Here is a 22031-nt window from a genome sequence, read left to right on the forward strand (position 1 = left end):
CCTTAAAAAAGAAAAAGAAAAGAAATGGGTAAATTGTCAACTTGCTAAACTTTCTGCCATTGCCTTCCCATTGTTTGGAAATGTCACAGAGTCATACTGTGAAGGTCAATAGTTTAGAGCATAGAGAAGCAGACAGATACTTCAATGTTGCTAATTATAGAGGTTTTCAAACCATAAAGTTCATCTATAAAGTTGCAAAATATTTTCAGGTACAGTGTCAAAGTAGATGCAGAGCAGAAATACTGCCTGAGAATAAAGTGGCCCATAGTAAGAGCACCTCTACTGATTGTGACACACAAGCCATGAGGACTTTTTATTGTCCAAAAGTTTGCATAAAGAGTCTGCAATCAAAAGCAATCATATATATATAGAAATATAAATATATATATAGAAATATTAGAACTAAGTGCTAGAGGCTGGTTAACATACCAGAGTAAGAAAATTGAGATTTCAGCTTCTTTAAAAAAAGGACTTCGAAGTTGCTGAGTCTTACAAAATATAACTTTATAATATGAATAGCCAGTTGTTTGGACAGAAACAAGAGCCCAATGCAGCCCCATGGACAAGGATTGAGATTTTGAAAAACAAAGACAATGTGGCTGTGTTAAGAGCAGCCAGAGCTGGAAAAACAAATTCTCTGCAGGGGTCAACCAGCATATTTCTACCTCATCATGGTGGCAGGAGTGCACAAAAAGCACAAATCTCAGATGGAAGCTCAATGTCATGCAGCATTCTCATCCCTACTACACTACTAAAGACCCACAAAGACAGAGCACAGATTTTTGGTATACCAAAAGAAGCAAAAGCCTGCATTCATGAGACTGCTACCCTTTCACAAGGAAGCTAATAATGGATGAATACGGGGATCTGAAGACTGTGTCTTGAAACTTGTTTTAATATTAATTAAGTTGGTTTCCAATTGTCATAGTTTGTTACATCATAACGTTTACTCTAACTCAAGTTATTAATGATGAGTGACTACTAAACAGGAACTTAGATTTTTTTGACATAGGAGGAATAAATTCAATACATTTTCAGGGGTGCCTTTGGGAACTGGATTTCGTGGAGAGTTAACAAAGAAGAGGTATACAGTTCTAGAGTTATCGGGCTTATATGGTTGATTGCGAGTCAGCTAATGTAAAGTTTTCTGATATTTCCTATGCATTTATTACTGATTACTATTAAAATGTTGAAAGTTAAATGTGTATATACACTCAAAAATAAAATTTACAGTGTGCAACCTGGATATCATGTTAATGAGAAATGGAAGGACAACCTAATATATTTCCTCTATATACAGCTGTTGCTGGCTCAGAGGCATAAAAATATAGATATAAAATGGTTTCATATTGATGTATTTTAGCTTGCTAGCATTTGTAGAAAAAAGCAGAAAAAAGAAAACATTGGGGCTAATGGGAATGTCATTCAGACATCTGATGCCTGTATAAAATTTCAAGGCAATTCATCTGACAGCTGTTAAGATATTTCAGCATCAAGCATTAGCAATAACAAAACCATCAGCACTTTTCTTTCTATCATAACTGAAAAAGCCACAGCGAGACAGAGCTGGTACAAATATCTAAAAGATAAATTGATAACCTTTTAAAGCGGGATACAAATATATATGTACTCTACTAATTTTTAAGTAAGTCTGAAACACATCCATTATTCCACAAACTCTGAACCGTCTTTTCTTTTCTTTTTTTTAAACTGTTGAGTCATCTTTTTATTACTCTTTAATCTCTTCAGTCTTTATCTACCAAAGGATCTCACCACCACCATCCTTGAAACAAACTACAGAAGGGACTTTGTTCAGTCCTTGGAGTGGGTACACAAACAAATCTGACATCTAACCAGGCTAAACTCTTCAGGGAAACTTGGTGGCAGCCGCTTGCCATTACTCTCATGATTGGATCAATATTAATACAGCGAGTGAGTCAGAGACCTTTTTTAAAGGTGTGGAGAATGGGAGAAATAGTAAAGCAAGTCCTTCCCATTATTAGTTGTTTTTAGTGATAATTAAATGTGTCACCTTAAGAGAGCATTTAGTAACTAAATCCTCCTCCTGAATAATTGACTACATCTCCAGATACAAAAGCAACAGCTCTCCACCCATAACAGACATTAAAGCTAAAAGCATTAGATGCCTCCAGAGAGCTACTCCCACTACCAGTGCAGGGAGAAACACACAGAGAACAAAGTGTTTCCAATGTCAAACACGAAACACTCATGTTCTGTGCTGTCAGCTGTGGCTGACTGATAATACACTGAGTGCTGCTGATTTCCATATATGCACGGATATTTCATATTTGTACATTTTAACTACGAAATCAGAGAATTAAAGAACAGCGCCTGGCAGATAGCTGATGTAAAGCACTTTTGTAGTTCTATAAAGAGTTTTCCCTAAATATTTCTATATTTTTTCTATAAAATATGGACAATGTCATACACTGGTTCCATTGTGGACATTTGTCAGTCGCAGTGTAATAACCCTCTAAACCATACACTGCTTTGTCTGTTTACTTGAAACTGGACCATAAATTATCATCATGCTATACTGATTAGGACCTGAATCTAGCAACTAAGACAACAAACATAAATCAAGTGATCACTATGGCCACTTTCTCAAATGTCTACACGTGTATTTATGTATCTGTTTTTGGCAATTTTAAGAGTTGCCCCCATTACCATATGGTTAGGGTGGAAGGTTTACAGCATTTCTAGAGCTTATATGAATCCTTCATATACAAGTATTTGGTCTTGTGCACTTCTTGTTGGTTATGCTCTGGGTTTCTGTGGGTAGGTTCATCTTCTGAATGCCTCCAGGATAAAATGAGGCAACTTTCTCCCTCTTCTACACAAGATGTTTGTTTCTGTGTTTCATGGTATTGCAAGCTGGATTTAAAATGTAAAAAACAGCTTGAAAACTTCACAGATGGCTTAAACTATAACTTGATGAACCTTATAATGTTGAATTTTATTCCAGCTTTAAAGATAGGGTGATGTCTTCTCCACTAACCTCAAAGTTTTAAATTAAAACCCCAGTTGCATTTTATTCATTCATTTTTCTTTTGCGTGTCTATAGGCACTCCAGTGTTTACACTGGACATTATTTACTCAATTTACTGCTGACTTGACTTGAATCCAGAAATCTGTATTTTGACTAGTGAATACATCGTAGCATGTTTAAATTCTACTTTTCATATCTTCTTTTCTAGCTGCTACGCTGTAAAGCACAACTCCATTTTTAACTGAAGGCATTTCTTTCCCATTGAAAAGCAGATTTAGCCAACACCCTCCTTGGTTTTTTGCCAAACTGGTGACAGGTTCTGTCTTGATTTAGGTATGTGAAAGACAATGGGAGATTAATAAAGATACAGTCAATGATCTCTAGGACAAATCACCCTCCCATGTCATCCTTGTTTCCTCAGCCTTGTCCTTGTGCCAAGGCCTCTTTATGATCTACCAGCTGACTGAGAGTAAGGAAAGTGCTGAGTATCCCACTAAAGCTCTCACACACCTTAAGCTGAATTAATTAAGTGTGCCTATGCGAAGGCACACTTATTACTATTGCTCGGATTTATTATTATTGTGTGGATGCTTTAAGCATCCACACTATTGAGTTCCTGTTTCTCTTTATTCTTTATTCTACTTTATTCTAGTTGCCACTTTTTGTGCTTTTTTTGGCACTTAACTACTTCCACAATTTTCAGCCGATTTTCACCGTTCAAATTTTAAACTATTCTGCTATTTCTGCTAAACATCGCTATGATTTTTGCTATTTTTTGCTATTATACTTTTTAAAATATTCCACTTTTTTCCTTTAATTTGTCCCATTGAAATGAATGGAAAACTTCCAAAATTCTGCTAAATTTTGCTTGTTTTTGAAACTTAACTACTTCCTCATACTTTCGCCTAGAACAACCATTCAAACTTTAAAATGTTCACAAATTATTGGGCTATTTAGGTATGATTCAGGTTTTTCAAATCTTTTACCGTTTTACTTTTATGCCTCTTAAAGTTTTGAGTTGCAAAATTGTGATTTTTCACAAAATACATGCGTTGTTATGGTTGCTATGCTCTTGGCTTCCAGTGTGTCACTGAAGGTTTTGCAATTTTCACTTCATGTCCGAACAACTTCTTGCTACTTGCTCAATTTTCACTCAACTTCCACAAATTATACATCAAAACGTAGGTATTTTTGCTGGCTTTCAGAAAATGTCACTATCATTGTTGTGGGATTTATAGAATTTTTGCAAATCTCCCCAGACCGACACAATGTCGGAAAACTCTCCATATAAAGTGAATGGAGAGCTTGTTCAAAATCATCGCTGGATTTCTGTAATGAGAGGCATATTCGAATCGTCATATCTCCTTAACGAAGCGACTTTAAGACATGAGGCTTGTCCCGGTATATCTTCAGACACTCCTGACGCTCACAATTCAAGAATTTCTTTCTCACCTATTACCGTTCTGAAATGAATTGGACTTGTTTGAGGGTAGGAAATTTGTCCCTCGCTCAGATTTCTTCAGATTTCAAACTGTGGAAATGAACCACTTTTTTCTCTCGTCATAACTTTTTGTTGGATTTCCACAGAGACCTGAAAATTTCCATGATTGTTCACCAAAGCCTGCTGTCTCTTACGGTGAAAGAATGATATCGATACTCCAAATAGATTTAGAGTTAGAAAGCGTTGTTTGAGGGCAAGTCAAGGCAGTTTTTGCTTCGCTCTACTCAGTTATGGTGCATTACAAGTCAAATATCTTTAATAATTCATATTTTAATGATAAATTGTTAACACTGGAAGATTCCCCCATCTCTTCTGAACAAAACGGTGTAAGAATGACCGCTCTAGCCCCTATGGTTAGGAAATTATGGTCATTTGTTTGAGGGGAGTCGTCACTATGAGAAATAGGCTGCAATAATCCTGTGCCTCTCTGTGCTGCTGCGTGTGTAAAAAGATGCACCTGTTTTGGCGGGAAAACGTAAACAGCCTCTCTGATTGGTGGATTTAAATTCGGCAGCTCTCTCCCTCTGTGTGTGTGTGTGTGCGTGTGTGTGTGTGTGTGTGTGTGTGTGTTTAGTGGGAGAGAGAGGACCCTGCCCTTATTTGGCAGCATGTCATTGTAGGATTTAAATTGAATATAGTTAGACTGGTTGACTGGATTAGAGCCTGTGTTTGTGTGTCCCTCTGTGCATTTGTGTTTCAATATGCCTCCATATTTGTAATTTTGTAAGTTATTACTATTCTGCTAAATCATAGTATTTCTGGTACTTTTCGGTACTTGTGCTAAATACAGTATTTCTGCTAAATCATACTATTTCTACTTTTCATAAGATTTGTGCCTAACATAGTATTTCTGCTAAATTATAGTATTTATTCTTTTTATAGGATTTGTGCCTAACATAGTATTTCTGCTAAATTATAGTATTTATTCTTTTTATAGGATTTGTGCCTAATATAGTATTTCTGCTTTTTATAGGATTTGTGCCTAATATAGTATTTCTGCTTTTTATAGGATTTGTACCTAATATAGTATTTCTGCTTTTTATAGTATTTGTGCTAAAACATAGTATTCCTACTAAATGTAGTATTTATGCTTAATCATAGTATTTCTATATATTTCTGCCAGGTCCCCAGGCAGCCAATCCTCTGTGAGGACTTAGACATTCAAATTTTCAAATCAGGGCCTGCACGGTTTCCCAGCCAATCATATAAGTGTCCTGAGGCATTCAAATTTGCATATTGGGGCCTTCATGGCTTCGAAGCCAGCCAATCATATCTGAGGGCTGAGGAATTCAAATCCACAAATCAGGGCCTGCACGGCTTCCCAGCCAGCCAATCATGTATGTGGGCTCCAGGTATTCAAATTTGCATATTGGGGAATTCGTGGCTTCTAAGTCATCCACGTCATATATCTCTAAAAATTCATAATTTAATGATAAATTGTCAACACTTGAAGATTCCCCCATCTCTTCTGAACAAAACGGTGTAAGAATGACCCTTCTAGCCCCTACAGTTAGGAAATTATGGTCATTTGTTTGAGGGGAGTCGTCACTATGAGAAATAGACTGCAAAAATCCTGTGCCTCTCTGTGCTGCTGCGTGTGTAAACAGAAGCACCTGTTTTGGCGGGAAAAAGTACACAGCCACTCTGATTGGTGGATTCAAATTCAGCAGCTCTCTCCCTCTGTGTGTTTGTGTGTGTGTGTGTGTGTGTGTGAGAGAGAGAGAGAGAGAGAGAGAGAGAGAGAGAGAATGCCTTTTAATGGGATGATCCCATTGAAAGATTTAAATTTTATATATTTAGACTGGTTGACTGAATTGGATCTTGTGTGTGTGTGTGTGTGTGAGACAGAGAGAGAGAGAGAGAGAGAGAGAGAGAGAGAGAGCCTCTTTATGGGATGATCCCATTGTGTGTGTGTGTGTGTGTGTGTGTGTGTGTGTGTGTGTGTGTGTGTGTGTGTGTGTGTGTGTGTGTGTGTTTGTTTAGTGGGAGAAAGAGAACCCTACCCGTATTTGGCAGCATGTCATTGTAGGATTTAAATTGAATATAGTTAGACTGGTTGACTGGATTAGAGCCTGTGTTTGTGTGTCCCTCTGTGCATGTGTGTTTCCTTATGTGTACATATTTCTGATTGTGTGGCTGTTATATATTTTTTTTGCTGATTTTTTTCATTTAACAAGTATATTTTAGGGACCCTCAGCATGTTCAGCATTTTTTCAGCTGTCCATTTTGCTTTTCCGATTTTTCTGTTTAACTTATTACTATTGTGCTAAATCATACTATTTCTGCTTTTAATAGGATTTGTGCTTAATATAGTATTTCTGCTTTTTATAGGATTTGTGCCTGATATAGTATTTCTGCTTTTTATAGGATTTGTGCCTAATATAGTATTTCTGCTTTTTATAGGATTTGTGCCTAATATAGTATTTCTGCTTTTTATAGGATTTGTGCTTAATATAGTATTTCTGCTAAATTATAGTATTTCTGCTTTTTATAGTATTTGTGCTAAAACATAGTATTTCTACTAAATGTAGTATTTATGCTTAATCATAGTATTTCTGCTTCTTATAGGATTTGTGCTTAATATAGTATTTCTGCTTTTTATACTATTTGTGCCTAATATAGTATTTCTGCTTTTTACAAGATTTATGCCTAATATAGTATTTCTGCTTCTTATAGGATTTGTGCTTAATATAGTATTTCTGCTAAATTATAGTATTTCTGCTTTTTATAGTATTTGTGCTAAAACATAGTATTTCTACTAAATGTAGTATTTATGCTTAATCATAGTATTTCTATAGATTTCTGCCAGGTCCCCAGGCAGCCAATCCTCTGTGAGGACTGAGAAATTCAAATTTTCAAATCAGGGCCTGCACGGCTTCCCAGCCAATCATATATGTGTCCTGAGGCATTCAAATTTGCATATTGGGGCCTTCGTGGCTTCTAAGCCAGCCAATCATATCTGAGGGCTGAGGAATTCAAATCCACAAATCAGGGCCTGCATGGCTTCCCAGCCAGCCAATCATATATGTGGTCTCAGGCTTTCAAATTTGCATATTGGGGAATTCGTGGCTTCTAAGTCAACAAGTCATCCACGTCATATATCTCTAAAAATTCATATTTTAATGATAAATTGTCAACACTGGAAGATTCCCCCATCTCTTCTGAACAAAACGGTGTAAGAATGACCCTTCTAGCCCCTACAGTTAGGAAATTTTGGTCATTTGTTTGAGGGGAGTCCTCACTATGAGAAATAGACTGCAATAATTCTGTGCCTCTCTGTGCTGCTGCGTGTGTAAACAGAAGCACGTGTTTTGGTGGGGAAAAGTGCACAGCCACTCTGATTGGTGGATTCAAATTCAGCAGCTCCCAGGCTGACCTAGAAACTTACTTCTCTCTCCCTGTGTGTGTGTGTGTGTGTGTGTGTGTGTGTGTGTGTGTGTGTGTGTGTGTGTGTGTGTGTGTGTGTGTGTGAGAGAGAGAGAGAGAGAGAGAGAGAGAGAGAGCCTTTTAATGGGATGATCTCATTGTAAGATTCAAATTCAATATATTTAGACTGGTTGACTGAATTGGATCTTGTGTGTGTGTCTCTCTGTGCATGTGTGTTTCCTCATGTGTATATATTTCTGATTGTGTGGCTGTTATATATATTTTTTTGCTGATTTTTTCATTTAACAAGTATATTTGAGGGACCCTCAGCATGTTCAGCATTTTTTCAGCTGTCCATTTTGCTTTTCCGATTTTTCTGTTTAACGTATTACTATTGTGCTAAATCATACTATTTCTGCTTTTAATAGGATTTGTGCTTAATATAGTATTTCTGCTAAATTATAGTATTTCTGCCAAATTATAATATTTGTGCTAAAACAGTCTTAATTTAAAATTACAATATTCATAGTTCATCACAGTGTCTCTGGTAAATCACAATATTTCTGCTCTGTTGTACTATTTTCTAAATCATAGTGTTTCTGTAATGTTTAAGTATTTTTGGCTAAATATATTCTTATCTTATACTATTTCTCCTAAATTCTTGTATTTTTGAGAAGTTATCATGTTTCTGGTAAGTTACAATATTTCTGCTAAATTCTGCTATGCTATTGTATTTCTGCCAAGTATTATGTTTCCTCTGAGATATTGCAGTTCTGCTAAGTTATTCCATTTTAGCAAACTTCTTTTGCTTCTGCAAAGTTTTTACAATTTCTGCAACTTTTCAGCTTTTTCAGCTACTTTTTGCATACAGCTTCAGCTTTAAGCATCCACACTGCATTTTCGCAGGAAATGCAAATTTTTCTAGTTATTATTATTTTCCTTCTTCCGCCTGAAATTTTGGACCGTAACTCGCCCCACAGTTTTGAGACAAGCTTCATATATGTTATATCATTTTGTGCGGCTGGATCAGGAATGAGTTGCTATGCCTTTTGGTGTTTATTACTTCTATAGTTTTTTAAATATGAATATTTTAATGCAAGTTTTTGCCCATTGGAATGAATGGGAACGAACGAAAGTGAAACTTAACTTACTTTGTGGTGTGTTTGCTCACTCACTTAATTTGTGGTGTGTTGGCTCACTCTAGTGGTATGTCCCCGTATTTGAATTACCATAATGACGACAATATCAACGGCGCGCACAGCGTCGGTGCTTTCAGGAACCATTGGAATTCTTAAGGTTGCACGAAGCATTGAATAGTTACGGTAACGGCAAGGGTGTATGCTTGGTGGAAAACTGCATATCCCACAATTCAAAGCACGCCTCTACCAGTCAAACAATGGCGGCTGCCACTTGGTTTAATATATTCCTCTTATTTGTGTTTCTAGGTCACAAAGTAAACTTTTAAGATATTTTCAGGTGAGAATGGGGGTGTGTAAACGTCAAATATCTGCTCGTTTTGTCAAAACATCCCATATTGGCAACAGATTTTTCACGATGTTGCGCCGCTTCACTCAAAAGCACCCAGGCTTGGCTTTCAGTGAGGCGTCTCTAACTCCTTTCATCCCCGATAGCTCCGCAAACAGTCTTTGTCTTAGCTGGACTTATTTTTCGTTTATATGGGCCGATGATGCTGGTCGATGAGGAAAAACTAACTGAGTTGTTTGGTGGTGGCTAACGCGGAGCTAGCTAGCCACCGGTATGTGTCTCTTTCCCCTCATATGTGGGGAAAGAAACATGCGAGGCGGCCGCCGATCGACCGGTTTTCAGGTGAGAATGTAGGTGTGTAAACGTCAAATATCTGCTCGTTTTGTCAAAACATCCCATATTAGCAACAGATTTCTCACGATGTTGCTGCTAGCCGGCTAGCTAGTTCGGCCGGCCGGCTAGCTAGCGCCGCTTCGCTCAAAAGCACCCAGGCTTGGCTTTCAGTGAGGCGTCTCTAACTCCTTTCACCCCCGATCGCTCCGCAAACAGTCTTTGTATTAGCTGGACTTATTTTTCGTTTATATGGGCCGATGATGCTGGTCGATGTGGAAAAAATAACTGAGTTGTTCATATACCGGTGGCTAGCTAGCTCCGCGTTAGCCACCGGTATATGTCTCTTCCGGAGTTTCTATACAGCTGTGTATACTAAGTTACTGATGTTGAACTTTATGACAGCCTCCCCTATTTTCAGGCGATAATGTAGGGGTGTAAACTTCAAATATCTGCTCGTTTTATCAAGAAGTCCCATATTTTATCAAGAAGTCCCATATCTCTCACGATGTTACTGCTAGCGCCGCATGGCAGCTAGTCGGCTAGCTGGCTAGGGCGGCTTGGCTGACACCCAGGCCGGGCTGACTGATACCCAGGCCGGCTCACGCTCTCGTTTCACCGCCGCATGGCAGCTAGCTGGCTAGCGCGGCTTGGCTGCCACCCAGGTCGGGCTGGCTGACACCCAGGCTGGGCTGGCTGACACCCAGGCCCGCTCACGCTCTCCTGTCACCCCTAGTCTTTCGTGATGACTCTTGGTTGACTGCTGGACTTATTTTTCATTTATATGGGCTGGTGATTCGGTATGAGTGTCCGGTGAACTGAATGTCAGGTAAGACGTTATGTATATTTAAGGTAGTGACTGGAATAAGTCACAAGGTGTCGCTGTTGAGCTGCATATATGTTGTAAATTTTAGCAATTTTGACCATTTGTCCTCTGCAGGACACCGTAGTTCAGATTTCTCGTTCGCGTGGGCGCCATCTTGGTTCAGTGTTTACTGTGATGTGCAAAGGTAAGCACTGTCAGTGGCGAACTGCATTGGTTTTGTTTAAAAATAAGTGTTCCACTGTGTAAAATAGCGGTTTGTCATTTAAGCCGAGCATATATTTTGTTTATTGAGAGGTTCATGTATTGTCTGATGAGAGTATGAGACAAAGATATACTTTTCTTTCTTACTCTCATATAAAATATTTAGCTTTTATTAAATAGTTATCTGAATCTTACAACCAAAGTTTGTATAATAATACACAAGATTGGCTGTAGACCATTGTTAATCATTCAGAACACTGTGTAAAAATAACAAAAAACAAAAAGTGAATGAAAAGTGCATAAATATTTATTTTACGTGTTTGATGTGTGTGGCAGGGCGTGGTCTGCAGTGCCGCTGCAGGGGAGGTGGACCCACCTCAGCGGCATCTGCAATCACGCCTCTCAGGTGTAAAGTCTGTGCTCTCTCTGCTTTTTTTTTTTTTTTTTTTTTTTTTGTGTATGTGTCGGGCTATGAGATGAAAAGCTACAGCCGGCTGTGTGGGTACAGCAACTATGTGTGAAAAGTGGTCCATAACGTAATGCTTCAAAGTGTGTTCATGCAAACATTGTCAGGTCTGCTTATGAACCTCTGCGCACAGCGTCTACAAATTGGGGCTGTACGAAGTCACCTCATCTTTACACAAAACTGTAAGCTGTCATCTGTGAGGCGCGAGCGGTGTTTGGTTTTACCATAGTTCATGGTGGAGAATGGCTGCTCCGGTGAGTTTTGCTCTCTGTAGCCGTTTGAATGGCAAACTATACTGATTAGCGGCGGCATAGGCACACTTAAAATTTCTTCAGAAATTTTCGCTTTCTAGTCTTATGTTAACATTCAGCTGACGATCTGTCTGTTTGTGTGCATACAGTAAAACACTGTCACGCCAGACACAGCAACAACTTTTGCGTTATGACTACACTCATGCAGCATTGTGTGCATCTTCAGCTGTTTGTCAGTTTGAAGCCACATTAAAGCTTGCCAGTAGACACACCCACAACTTGTTCAGTGCGTCTGTGCCTTCTTTTATGCCTCTTGTATAACATTACAATCCCATAAAACTGACAACCACCACCACACTCAACGTGTTTCATTATGTGCCAGCAGGGCAATATACTGTACCGAAGGGAACTGTTGTTTTCCAGAAACAAAGACGTTAATGAGCTATAATGCACTTCATGTTCCTGAGGAATAGCAAAAAAAAAAAAAAAAAAAAAACTGGCACAAGAAAGAACTTTAATATGGGACCACAGTAACAGCACCTCTGCAGAGGTCAGTGCCTCACTCTGGTGTGTTGAGAAACAATAATGTACGAAGGCTTACCTTGTGTGACACGTGAGATCCCACGTGGAGAATTCATGGTCATCGAGGTTAGTGACTACCTTGGCTGCCCTTGGCCAGACGGCGTGACGTTTGATAGGAACCAGCTCTTGACCGATCTCCCGTGTGGGGTCACGACTGCAGCAGGCACCCATCCTTCGACAGCAAAACACTTCTTTGTTTAATGACTAGGTGGTTCAACTCTTACTGGTATCTCCTACGGGTTCCTGATTTGCTTCCCACCATGCCAGCTGTAAGCATCTTACTCCTATTGTCCTGTCCAGTGTCACCAGTCCTCTCTCTGTCCACTCCCCATTTCTGACCACCCTAGTACGCGTCAGATGATTTCTCTCTCCAGGCTACATTACAAATGTTTTGGTGGCCTGCCCCAGGCAACTTTGCCCTCCTCCTTATTCTGACAGAAGTGTTACTGTCTCCCACAGCTAGCCAGACTTTAAGGGCCACAACATTGTATCAAGCATCTTGTTGTTACTCTCTCTCACTGTTTCCATCTGAGGTCTTCAATCCCTCCTTTGTGTCTGTCCTCGTTTGCTCAGTGAGGAACACAGATGGGCGCCCCACACTTTCCAGTCCCGAGCTTTGCTTTTTCTTCATAGACAACAGTCATGTAGAAAAGAGTGAGACAAGTCAGTCCTACGCTGCAGCGATGTGTGGGCTTCTCATGCGGAGAAATTCAACAGTTGCAATAAGATTTGGCTCCATGTTTCCATTTGTAGGCTCTACATTTCATGCATTTTTTCCCATGTCTGAAGTTTATTATAGCACAATCTTCTGTAGACCTTTAGAGAAAATAAAAACAGACTCTTTCTAGTCTGTGTTGAGTACAAGGTATTAGAATTCTGCCTTTTTTTTAAAAACAACAACACATCTTTCTTGTCCTTTATTGGCCACTTTCAGACTCTAAAAGCTGAGGATCTTTTGCCGTTTCTTTTTATGGACAATAGATCTGCTTTGCTATGCCATTGAGTGCCAAAATTTTAGCTCACAATGTATTTATATATATTGCTACATATTTGTAGCAATTCATCAAACAGCTGTTAAACAACCACAAAATACTCTTTGTGCAGTCAATTCCCCTCTCTTCCACAACTTCTTAAAATACATGTCTGTCCTTCAAACTCATCCTCCCTCCTACAAACACCCCAACAACATCCTTTTTAGTGTTGTAACAAAAAATACCTTTCCTAGTTAACTGGGTTTATTTACTCAAAGATAATGGACATTATTGTTTATTAAATTATGACAAAAAAATAAATAAAATATTTCTATCAAATACAGCAACAATGCCTTTTACTTGGATCACTGCCGTGCAAATCAATACACATGCGAGTAAATAAGGGAAGTTACTCGCATGTGTAAGAGAAGCAAATACAGTCAAGACATAAAAATTATTGTTGCTTTTTGGTTTCCTCACCTAGAATCACCTGCCTAAGAGAGATCATGTTGACTTGTTGTTCACTGCCATGACTGCGTTATCTATCGTTCGTCATAGTGTGGCTTGCTAGTGTTCCACACCTGCTATTTTCAGGAGCAGGCAAAACAGAAAAATTTAATGGGGGGGTAAAAAAAAAAATCAAAGGATGCAGAAAAAAATACAAGGGAAAAGAAGGGAAAAATCAATGTTACGCAAAGCCAAGGTGACTTCAATTTATGAAGATCCTGGGATTAGGAGAGGTTCCAACAATCATTCAAGGCCACAGGCCCAAGAACACTTCACTGATGTAAACAATAATTAGCACATCTTAAAATTCAGGTAGTGTAAAATCAAAGGATTTATTTCATGAAGTCTACTATTGGCAAAGCAGCTCTGTAACAGAAAAAGCCAAGGCTGATGTACTACACAGCCAAAGGAAAGTAACCAAATCAAAGACCCTGTCTTTTTAAGTTGCTTTTTAAAATAACGCAACCTGATACAAAGCAAACCATATACTTTTTATAGAAGATGGGTGTAGCCTCCAGACATGAAAAATTATGCCCTGATGCTGCATTCTTCTTAGAGTCTGCAAAGTATAACAGCAAAAAGATTGTGTATAGAAAATTATCAATACACAAACTAGCATATGACCTCAATTTATAGTTTTATACTGACTGCTAAAATACTGACTTTAGCATAACTTGTTGTTCATTCTATAAATTACAGTCTCATTTAGACAAAGCATAGTATGTTTAAGGGTATTGGTATTGAATGGTTGATTTCATAGACTGAGCCACCCCTCGAACCAAGATCATGATGGCATGTTTGTTGTGGTATTTCCCCTCTTTGTTGTGATCACTGTTGGAGTTGTTACTTTAAAACATCATTATTACAGATATTACACAGAACACCTTTCTTAAAAGTAATGCAGTACATTACTTCATTACTCGAAATGAAGTAATGTAAAGGAAAAAGGGTTCTTGGCTAGCTTAGCGTTAGCATGCTGCCTGTACAGATGCTTGCAAAGAACCGAAGCTGTGTTACCAGAATAATGCAGTCGTTTGTTTTCTGGATGCAATTTGCACTTTACCATTTATCTCATCCTTTTATGCAATAAAAATAAACGTCCATATCCATGCCACAGACTCCGTCGCCATTTCCCTCCTCTGACACGTCAACTGAAATTAGCTGACTGCAGCGCAAACGCAAGAAGCTGGATCGATGCGCAGGCAGACTAACAATTCAAACAAACTAGACTACCAGACACCAGTTTTCTACAAGAACCGGTTCTGGAATCCCATCCCTACTGGTAACAGTGTTAAAGTTTATTTTCCAAGCTCAAATAAAAATTTAGATTGACTGTGCAAAAGGGGAAGCAGCAAGAGGTTAATGTTCTCTGATATGAAAAATAGCTGTTGAGTACAGTGGCGGGACATGACAGACATAACTGCACTCTCATCTTTCAACATGCAGGAAATCAGATGTGGCTGACATTTCAATAGATGGTATGTGAGTTTATGAATGTTTAAATGGTTCTTTTTTTGTATTTCCTTTTCATAATAGAAAAAAAACAAACTCATTTTGAACTTTGTACCCCTACACACTGATTAAGACAAATGAAAAAGGCACCAGTCAAAAGTCAAGTGTGTTCAGAACATTCTGGACTTTGTAAATGATCACAACAGGACACTTTGTCATTAAGAGTTCAGAAAAGATCTGCAATTACCAAAAGTATTATAATGTGTAGTCATGTTTTGGATCGCAATCCCTTTTAAAATGGAGGACCATTTGGAGCAGTCATTTTAAAATTGTTCACATGCACATAATCATTTTACGGCTGTAAGCCTCTTAATCATTTTAATAACTTTTTTGGGTGCCTGTGGCTATTTATCCAATACCAGACCCCTTTCTCTGTTTGTCAGCATATGTATGAATTGAAAAGCACACAAAAAGCTGCACAGAAATTTTATGTGCAAATTGTCATCCTGCTTTGTTTTTACATCTTATCCATCATATTCCCATTAAATGTCACAATAAAGCACATATCAGCCTGCCAGATCAGTGCTGTACTCAGATTCTCTGTAAGAGTCTGTGGATTAATACCACAGCCTCAGGGCAAGGTTAAATATTCAAGAGATCCATTTTCAGACCAACTCCAAAGATGGTGTTAAACACACACACACACACACACACACACACACACACACACACACACACACACACACACACACACACACACACACACACACGACCCTAAAGACTAAGGTCTTTCCCAAAGAGAAAGACAAAAGAAGAGGAAAAGAAGAGAAGAGTCCCTTAAGAATACTGAAGGTGCACTGTCAGGAAAACTACTCCTTGAAGAAAGTGCCAGTATGTGGATTGTGGAGTCTGTTTGACACAACAATGAGTTGAGGAAACGCATAAATTATAGTTAAGAGCAAAAACCTGAAATGCTGTGAGTTTGATGAGGGCCTATCACTGCCACATTTAAAGCCCAGTAATTTACATATTGGGTTTCACTTGTTTAATCCACACTAAAAACCAGTGGGTAAAAAACAGTGAGCTGGGCAGTTATCCCTCTAATCTCTATAATCTATATAAAGCAGCACATACATGTCTCTTTTCTGTAGATGCTGTACCATTCTCATGATTTAAAGCTCATTAGATACAAAGGAAATAAATCAGTTTTCATATATGTTCATCCATACACATAAGATAACAACCTTTTACAAAGATATTTAAAATAAGTTTTAGGTATGGTTTGATACAAAGGAATTTATTCATAATGTGAAAATGTAATTCCAGAAGAAACTGCAGAGAAACAAGTGTACCATGCAAATTAAAGGTCACAAATATCTGTTAAATTTTGATGTGCTATTGTCTTTATTCAGTGTTGCACAAAGTAATATGTCAATCTCATCTTTGCAGGTCATGTACACTTAACATCCTGTAACACCGACATTTGAAAACAGTGCTTTGTGAGTGCAAAGACATAAACACTTTTATCAAAGTGCAGGTTGCAATAAGTATAAAATGAGTCTAAAAGGATCAAAGAAGTCTTTCAAGTTGGTCAGAGTTAAGAGTTTCTCCAGTATTACGAACCAGTGAAAGAATGTGATTAAGCACACAAACACACAGAGAGCTTTTTTTCAAATCATTAGCCAGTGGAGATGCTGTCTGAATCTCTGTGGGTTTTCAGGATGAATAAAGTGAGTCAGATATAGACACTGACTCATCTTGTGTCTTTTCATTGATACCTCCATCTGCAGTTCAAAGTTTTAAATCTCATTTTTTGATCTTACTTTTTTTGATCAGAAACGTCTTTATTTTAACTTAAGCTTTCATTACCAAATTACTTCAAATAACTAAATTGGAATCATTTGAGAAACATTATTTAGACGGGTGCATTTTTCCACCCACAGTCCCTAAAACCTTGGTTGAAGGAAGAATTTAAGGGAATGGCTCATCGTTTTTTTTGGGCGCATTAGCTAAAAATGTCCAAAATGAAATGAGGCGTAATTGTCAAAACCTGGTGCAATATTAGCAATACTGAATAAGTGATGACTGGATGCTTGACTCATCCAATTTATATAGAATTCGTACAACAATACCAGAAAAGTATTTTCATTAGGTGGACTTCTGTGAAGACTTGCTTATCAGAACATTTACTTTTTTATACTATAGTCATGACAAAAAGCAGTGTATTAGATCCCTTGGCAAGGCTTTCAGGACTGAAATAACTCTTCACAATTCTCACATTGATAACAAAGAGTGGTGAGCAACTGAAGGTAAGAGAAACAGAGAATAGGTAAGACACTGACCAAAATCAGCTACTGAAACATCTACTAAGCTACTGCTTTTCACATACCGTGTATGTGAAAAGCCTGGGGGAAACCGTGAAAGAAAAGGAAAAGGTAATAGGAGCAGCCTGAGCAGATGCCATCTCATGGGAAGGCTTCTAAATTCTGATGAAAATGCACTCATCTTGTTTCCAAAGTCATTCACTACAAACATCCTCATCCTATAAAAATCTCTCCCACCTTATGAGGCGAGCAAACATCAAATATTTGCTCCACTCCAGAGCCAACATTCTTGCACAGGGAGATTTGGGATTTTTTAATGCATAAAAAAAGAGCATGGTCAAAATGAACTAGGTGCTGCTTAAAACTGTCATATACATAAAACTGGCATTGTTCTAGTCAAATACCAAAGAAAAAACACTGTGACCTCTACAGCTTTTAGCTATTTAGAAGCAAATAAGCTAAAGCCCAGAGCAGGTGAGAGAATTATTTACCTTTCGACACCTTGGGAAGTTACTAATTTACATTAAGTCTATATTAGGTGTGTTAGATGACAGTCTGAGAGGCAAAAGCATGTCAGAAAACCAATATAATCCTGGCACATGTTAAGAAATAGTCCTTTGTAGAGAAGCAGGTGTTAGAAGTAAATATCTATAGGGAATGCTATTAAGAACAGAAAAAAAAGCCAGTGAAGACCACATTAGATATAAATGTTGTCCTTGGGCTGACATTTGCATGAAATAATCTTTAACTTTCCTGCTGTTCTAGGAAGAAAAGCAGAAATCGCTCAGCACTCTCAACCAATGATAACAATAAAATTAAAAACAAAATCTGCTGTTGTCAAAGCTTTCTCTTCCAGGCTTTATTTGTCTGCCAGAGAACTGTTGATTCTTTGGTTTAGCCAGGGCTCCACAGGAAAACAAAGCCTCTTTTTCACTTAAGAACAAAGGGCTCTAGATGGCGAGCACAAACCAGCCCTATGTTCTTCAGTTTTATTAAAAACTCGAAAAAGATTTTCCATCAAAATGAGGAAAAAAATGCTTTTCCTGTGTATTACTACCCGTTTCAAGTCACATCAAAACGGTCTTTCATGCGGATTCAGATTTAATACAGCAAAGCCTTCTCTGTACATAACACCTATATTTAGGTCCATTCAGCTTCGTGTTCACCTAGGGTGCAAGCACTCATCAGAAACCCAGGGTCTGAGAAATGAAAAACACTTGTTAATACATCACCCAGCTTACATCCATAATACACCATCTTTCCAGGCAAAAATACCTTTTTTGCTGTGACTCATTACTAATCTTGTCATTGCGTCCTGTTCATTGTTTGCTTGATAATAATTCAAGGCTATTTTACAATGCAGAGAGAGAGTAGGAGCACTGTATTCTCTTAATGGAAATGCTCTTTTTCCCTTTTTCCATCAAGACTACAGTCATGCTGGGTGGGTTGAAGGTCTGAATGTGTGACACTGATAAAAACTGGAACCCACACACTGCTGACAAAAAAAAAAAAAGCTTACCTGTTCAGCAAACCGTTTGAAGGTTTAACAAAGTCAACATTACAGGACAAAAACTACTCAGCAGCAGTGCCGATGCTATCTACAGCCAATGTAACTCGGAGCCTTAAAGTGTTTAAGTCTTGCAAGGCCATCCATACTCCCGACATTATTGTAAGCTGCTTTGAGAGAAGCCTCTTTGTCACGGCTTCGTGATACTATCATTGTGCTTACCCCGCCAATCACGCCGAATTCAAATGACAGAGGAACCAAACTAGGGCTGCCACAAACGATTATTTTGATAGTCGATTAGTCACCGATTATTTATGCGATTAGTCGACTAATCAGATCATCATCCACTGGACGTAAAACTACAGCTTATTGCACCAGCAATAACTATTCTTAGTTAGCGTATTGTCTGTCTTGTCTTAATGTTGGTTTAAAATGGAGCACTGTAACAAAAAATAATTTCCCCCAGGGATCAATAAAGTATTCTGATTCTGATTCAGCAGCATCTGCTCTTATATAACTATCATTAGCTTACAGCTTTAAGCTTTTAAGGTGCTAACTAAAAATAAAGACAAGATGATAGTTTATTCAATTTTAATGAAATTTGCAGATTGTTTCGGTAAAGTTTAATAAACTCCTTGCTATCTAAAATATAACAGGACAACGGAGTATATTCTCCAGCATCTCACACTTCTGATAATCAGCTGTCTGCTTGACGTTTATTCAGCTGTGTAAAAACTATAACTTTAATCTCAGACAAACCGATTTACTCAGGAACAAATAAAATACTAAAAAAAAAAAAAAAAGCCAAACAACAACATTTTTAATTTATCTAAGTGACTCATATATATTTAACCTGAGTAGCGAAAGACGGCGGTGGGTTTGAAAATAATTTGCCGGGAGTCCGGTGTTCTCACCGCGCTAGTGACCTAGCCCCCGGCTAGCTATCGAGCTAGTGGGTAACAGACGTCTCCGAAAACGTCGGAGCGCTTTTGAAAATATGTGGTGTCCTGATAAACTGAGCTGATATTTGAGGTTTACACAGCTACATTCTCGGCTGAAAATATGTTAAACGTTTATTTTGTGACCCAGAAAGAATAATAAGAGTAATATTAAAACTAACTAGCTGCCTCCATTGTTGGAAACTAAGCTGGGCCGCGCTATGAATTCTGGGACACAGCTGCTTCTTCTTCTTCTTCTTCTTCGGGGTTTAACGGCAGCTGGCATCCTTGTATATGCAGTGCTGCCATCTTCTGTTTCAGTCCATTATTACACTCTTAAATCCTGCTACTTATTCCTGCGTCTTTTGGGATCTTACAAAGCTTCAAACGACGCGTCGACTATTAAATCAGTCGTCGACGATTTTGATAGTCGACGTAATCGTGACTAGTCGACAAATCGTGGCAGCCCTAAACCAAACACAATTTTGAAGATCATCATCTCATCACAACCTGCATCCTTAGTTTTTCAGTGTCAGTGTCACGGTCGTTCAGGCAAAGCTCGAGTGTTTATATTTGTAGCAGATTTTACAGATTTTACATATCAAAATATCGTTATATCTAAATAACGATAATAAATCGTCTGGTCCTTAGCAGGTCTAGAAATTAAGTAAATACAATCTCAGATGAACAACAACAAGATGACATATTATACCAGGTCATCATTTCGAAACTGAGCAAAGATGCAGAAGCAGTATGTGAAAAACTAAGTCCACATTTACTGCTTCCATGAGAATTAAGAGAGAAAGTGGGAGCCAGGTGCTGCTAATACAAATGTACTCGATAACTGACAAAGTGTACCTACCCCTATAAAAGCAGAGGTGTTGGCAGCAATCAGGAAACAATCAGGTATCCAGGAGGTAATCAATGATCTTAGAGAAGGAATTGTTGGTTCCTATCAATGTAAGAAGTGTTATAAGCCCACTTCCAAACAATATCAATCTATGGTCAGATTATTCACAAACAAGGAAACATTTAACACAGCTGCCAGTCTTCCCAAGGTGGATTTCCAAGAAAATTTACCCCAGAATCTGATTTTGCAAACCTGAATGAACTGAAGCAACTCTGTAGAGTGGGCCACAGTTCCTCCAAAATGATGTGCGAGACTAAAAGTTATACAGAATCATTCAAATTATTGCTTCTGAAGATGGGTCTACAAGCTACGGTATCATGGGGTATACTTAGTTTCTTCGCATACTGTTTCAGCATTTTAGCTTTGTACTTCCTAGATAAATAAAGAAATGGTAAAACCTGTTGTGTTTTGTTCTGTCTGAAGTTATATTCAAGTCATTTAAGGAGCTCCTAAGGACCACATGATTTATTATGAAGCACTGATGGGTAAAACTTTTTTTTTTTAAACCATGACTGCAAACTTTACATCTAAGAATCCTAAAACATTTGGTATTTTTGTTTGATAGAGAAAAAAAAACACATAAAACATTAACAAGTTGGAAAAAAGCTACTTCCAGATAAAGTAATATCCAGGATAATGGCAAAAGACAAGACTGAAGCCTGCAGGACTGAGCTAGCTGATCTACCCAACAGGAATCTGACATCTCTCAGATCTGCTCACTTACTTCTTTGTTTCACTGTGTGTGTATGGCATTGGTTTCAGTTTTCCTCACTGCCCCCTGCCTTCTTTCAATCCCCTCCAGTGAAGCTATAGTCATGCAGCCTTTCCTGCAAGAATTTTATCCCTTCTTGGGCCAGACTGGCAATGCTCCCCACCTCCCTGTACCAGGAGCCCCCTGCTGGGTGTAGCTGCAGAATAAGGGGGAAGAAAATCTGTTTGTAGGCCCTTCGGGGGAAGACAGAATCAGACATCATGTCTGTGTGCATGCACATAGCTACGAGGGCGAAAAAAAAAAAAAAATCACAAAACGGGTACAACCAGGGAACTATTTCAAACATGCTTAAACAAACAGCCTCGGGACAACTTCTGAAGAGAGGTTACGTGAGAGGGTCTTGTCTGCAGCAGAGGAACTCGTCAAACAAACCCAAGTCATACTTACATCCCCCTTGTCCAGGGGAGAGTATAAGAGAGGATTATTAAAGCAAGTCCAGGCAAAGAACAACTGTATCCGAGTTTGGGGACAGACGGAAATGAAGTAACCAAGCAAACAGCCAGGGGCAGACAAACGATCTGGCTCTTGATTGTTGTCTACAGTGAGCTCATCAACAGTTCTGGGAGCCGCACAGATATGTTGAAGACAATCACGTTCTTATGTCGCTGTGACAAAAAAATTAAACATTTTCA

At 38.4% G+C, this 22031-nt stretch overlaps 1 protein-coding gene across 10 annotated transcripts in view; it reads right to left on the reverse strand.

Moving 5' to 3' along the window:
* The window catches only part of LOC113026380 (pleckstrin homology domain-containing family A member 7-like), a 155818-nt gene that overhangs the window by 127710 nt on the left and 6077 nt on the right, over positions 1-22031 (reverse strand). The window contains exon 1 of one of the 10 annotated variants that reach the window (XM_026175110.1): positions 12038-14095. The exons of the other annotated variants lie outside the window; for them this stretch is intronic. Coding sequence (XP_026030895.1) covers positions 12038-12189 — 152 coding nt within the window. The 5' untranslated portion in view covers positions 12190-14095. Of the gene's footprint in view, positions 1-12037; positions 14096-22031 lie in introns of those variants that run through there. 10 annotated transcript variants of the gene reach the window in all.

The sequence above is a fragment of the Astatotilapia calliptera genome, chromosome 7, assembly GCF_900246225.1.
Source record: "Astatotilapia calliptera chromosome 7, fAstCal1.2, whole genome shotgun sequence".
NCBI classification, from domain to species: domain Eukaryota; kingdom Metazoa; phylum Chordata; class Actinopteri; order Cichliformes; family Cichlidae; genus Astatotilapia; species Astatotilapia calliptera.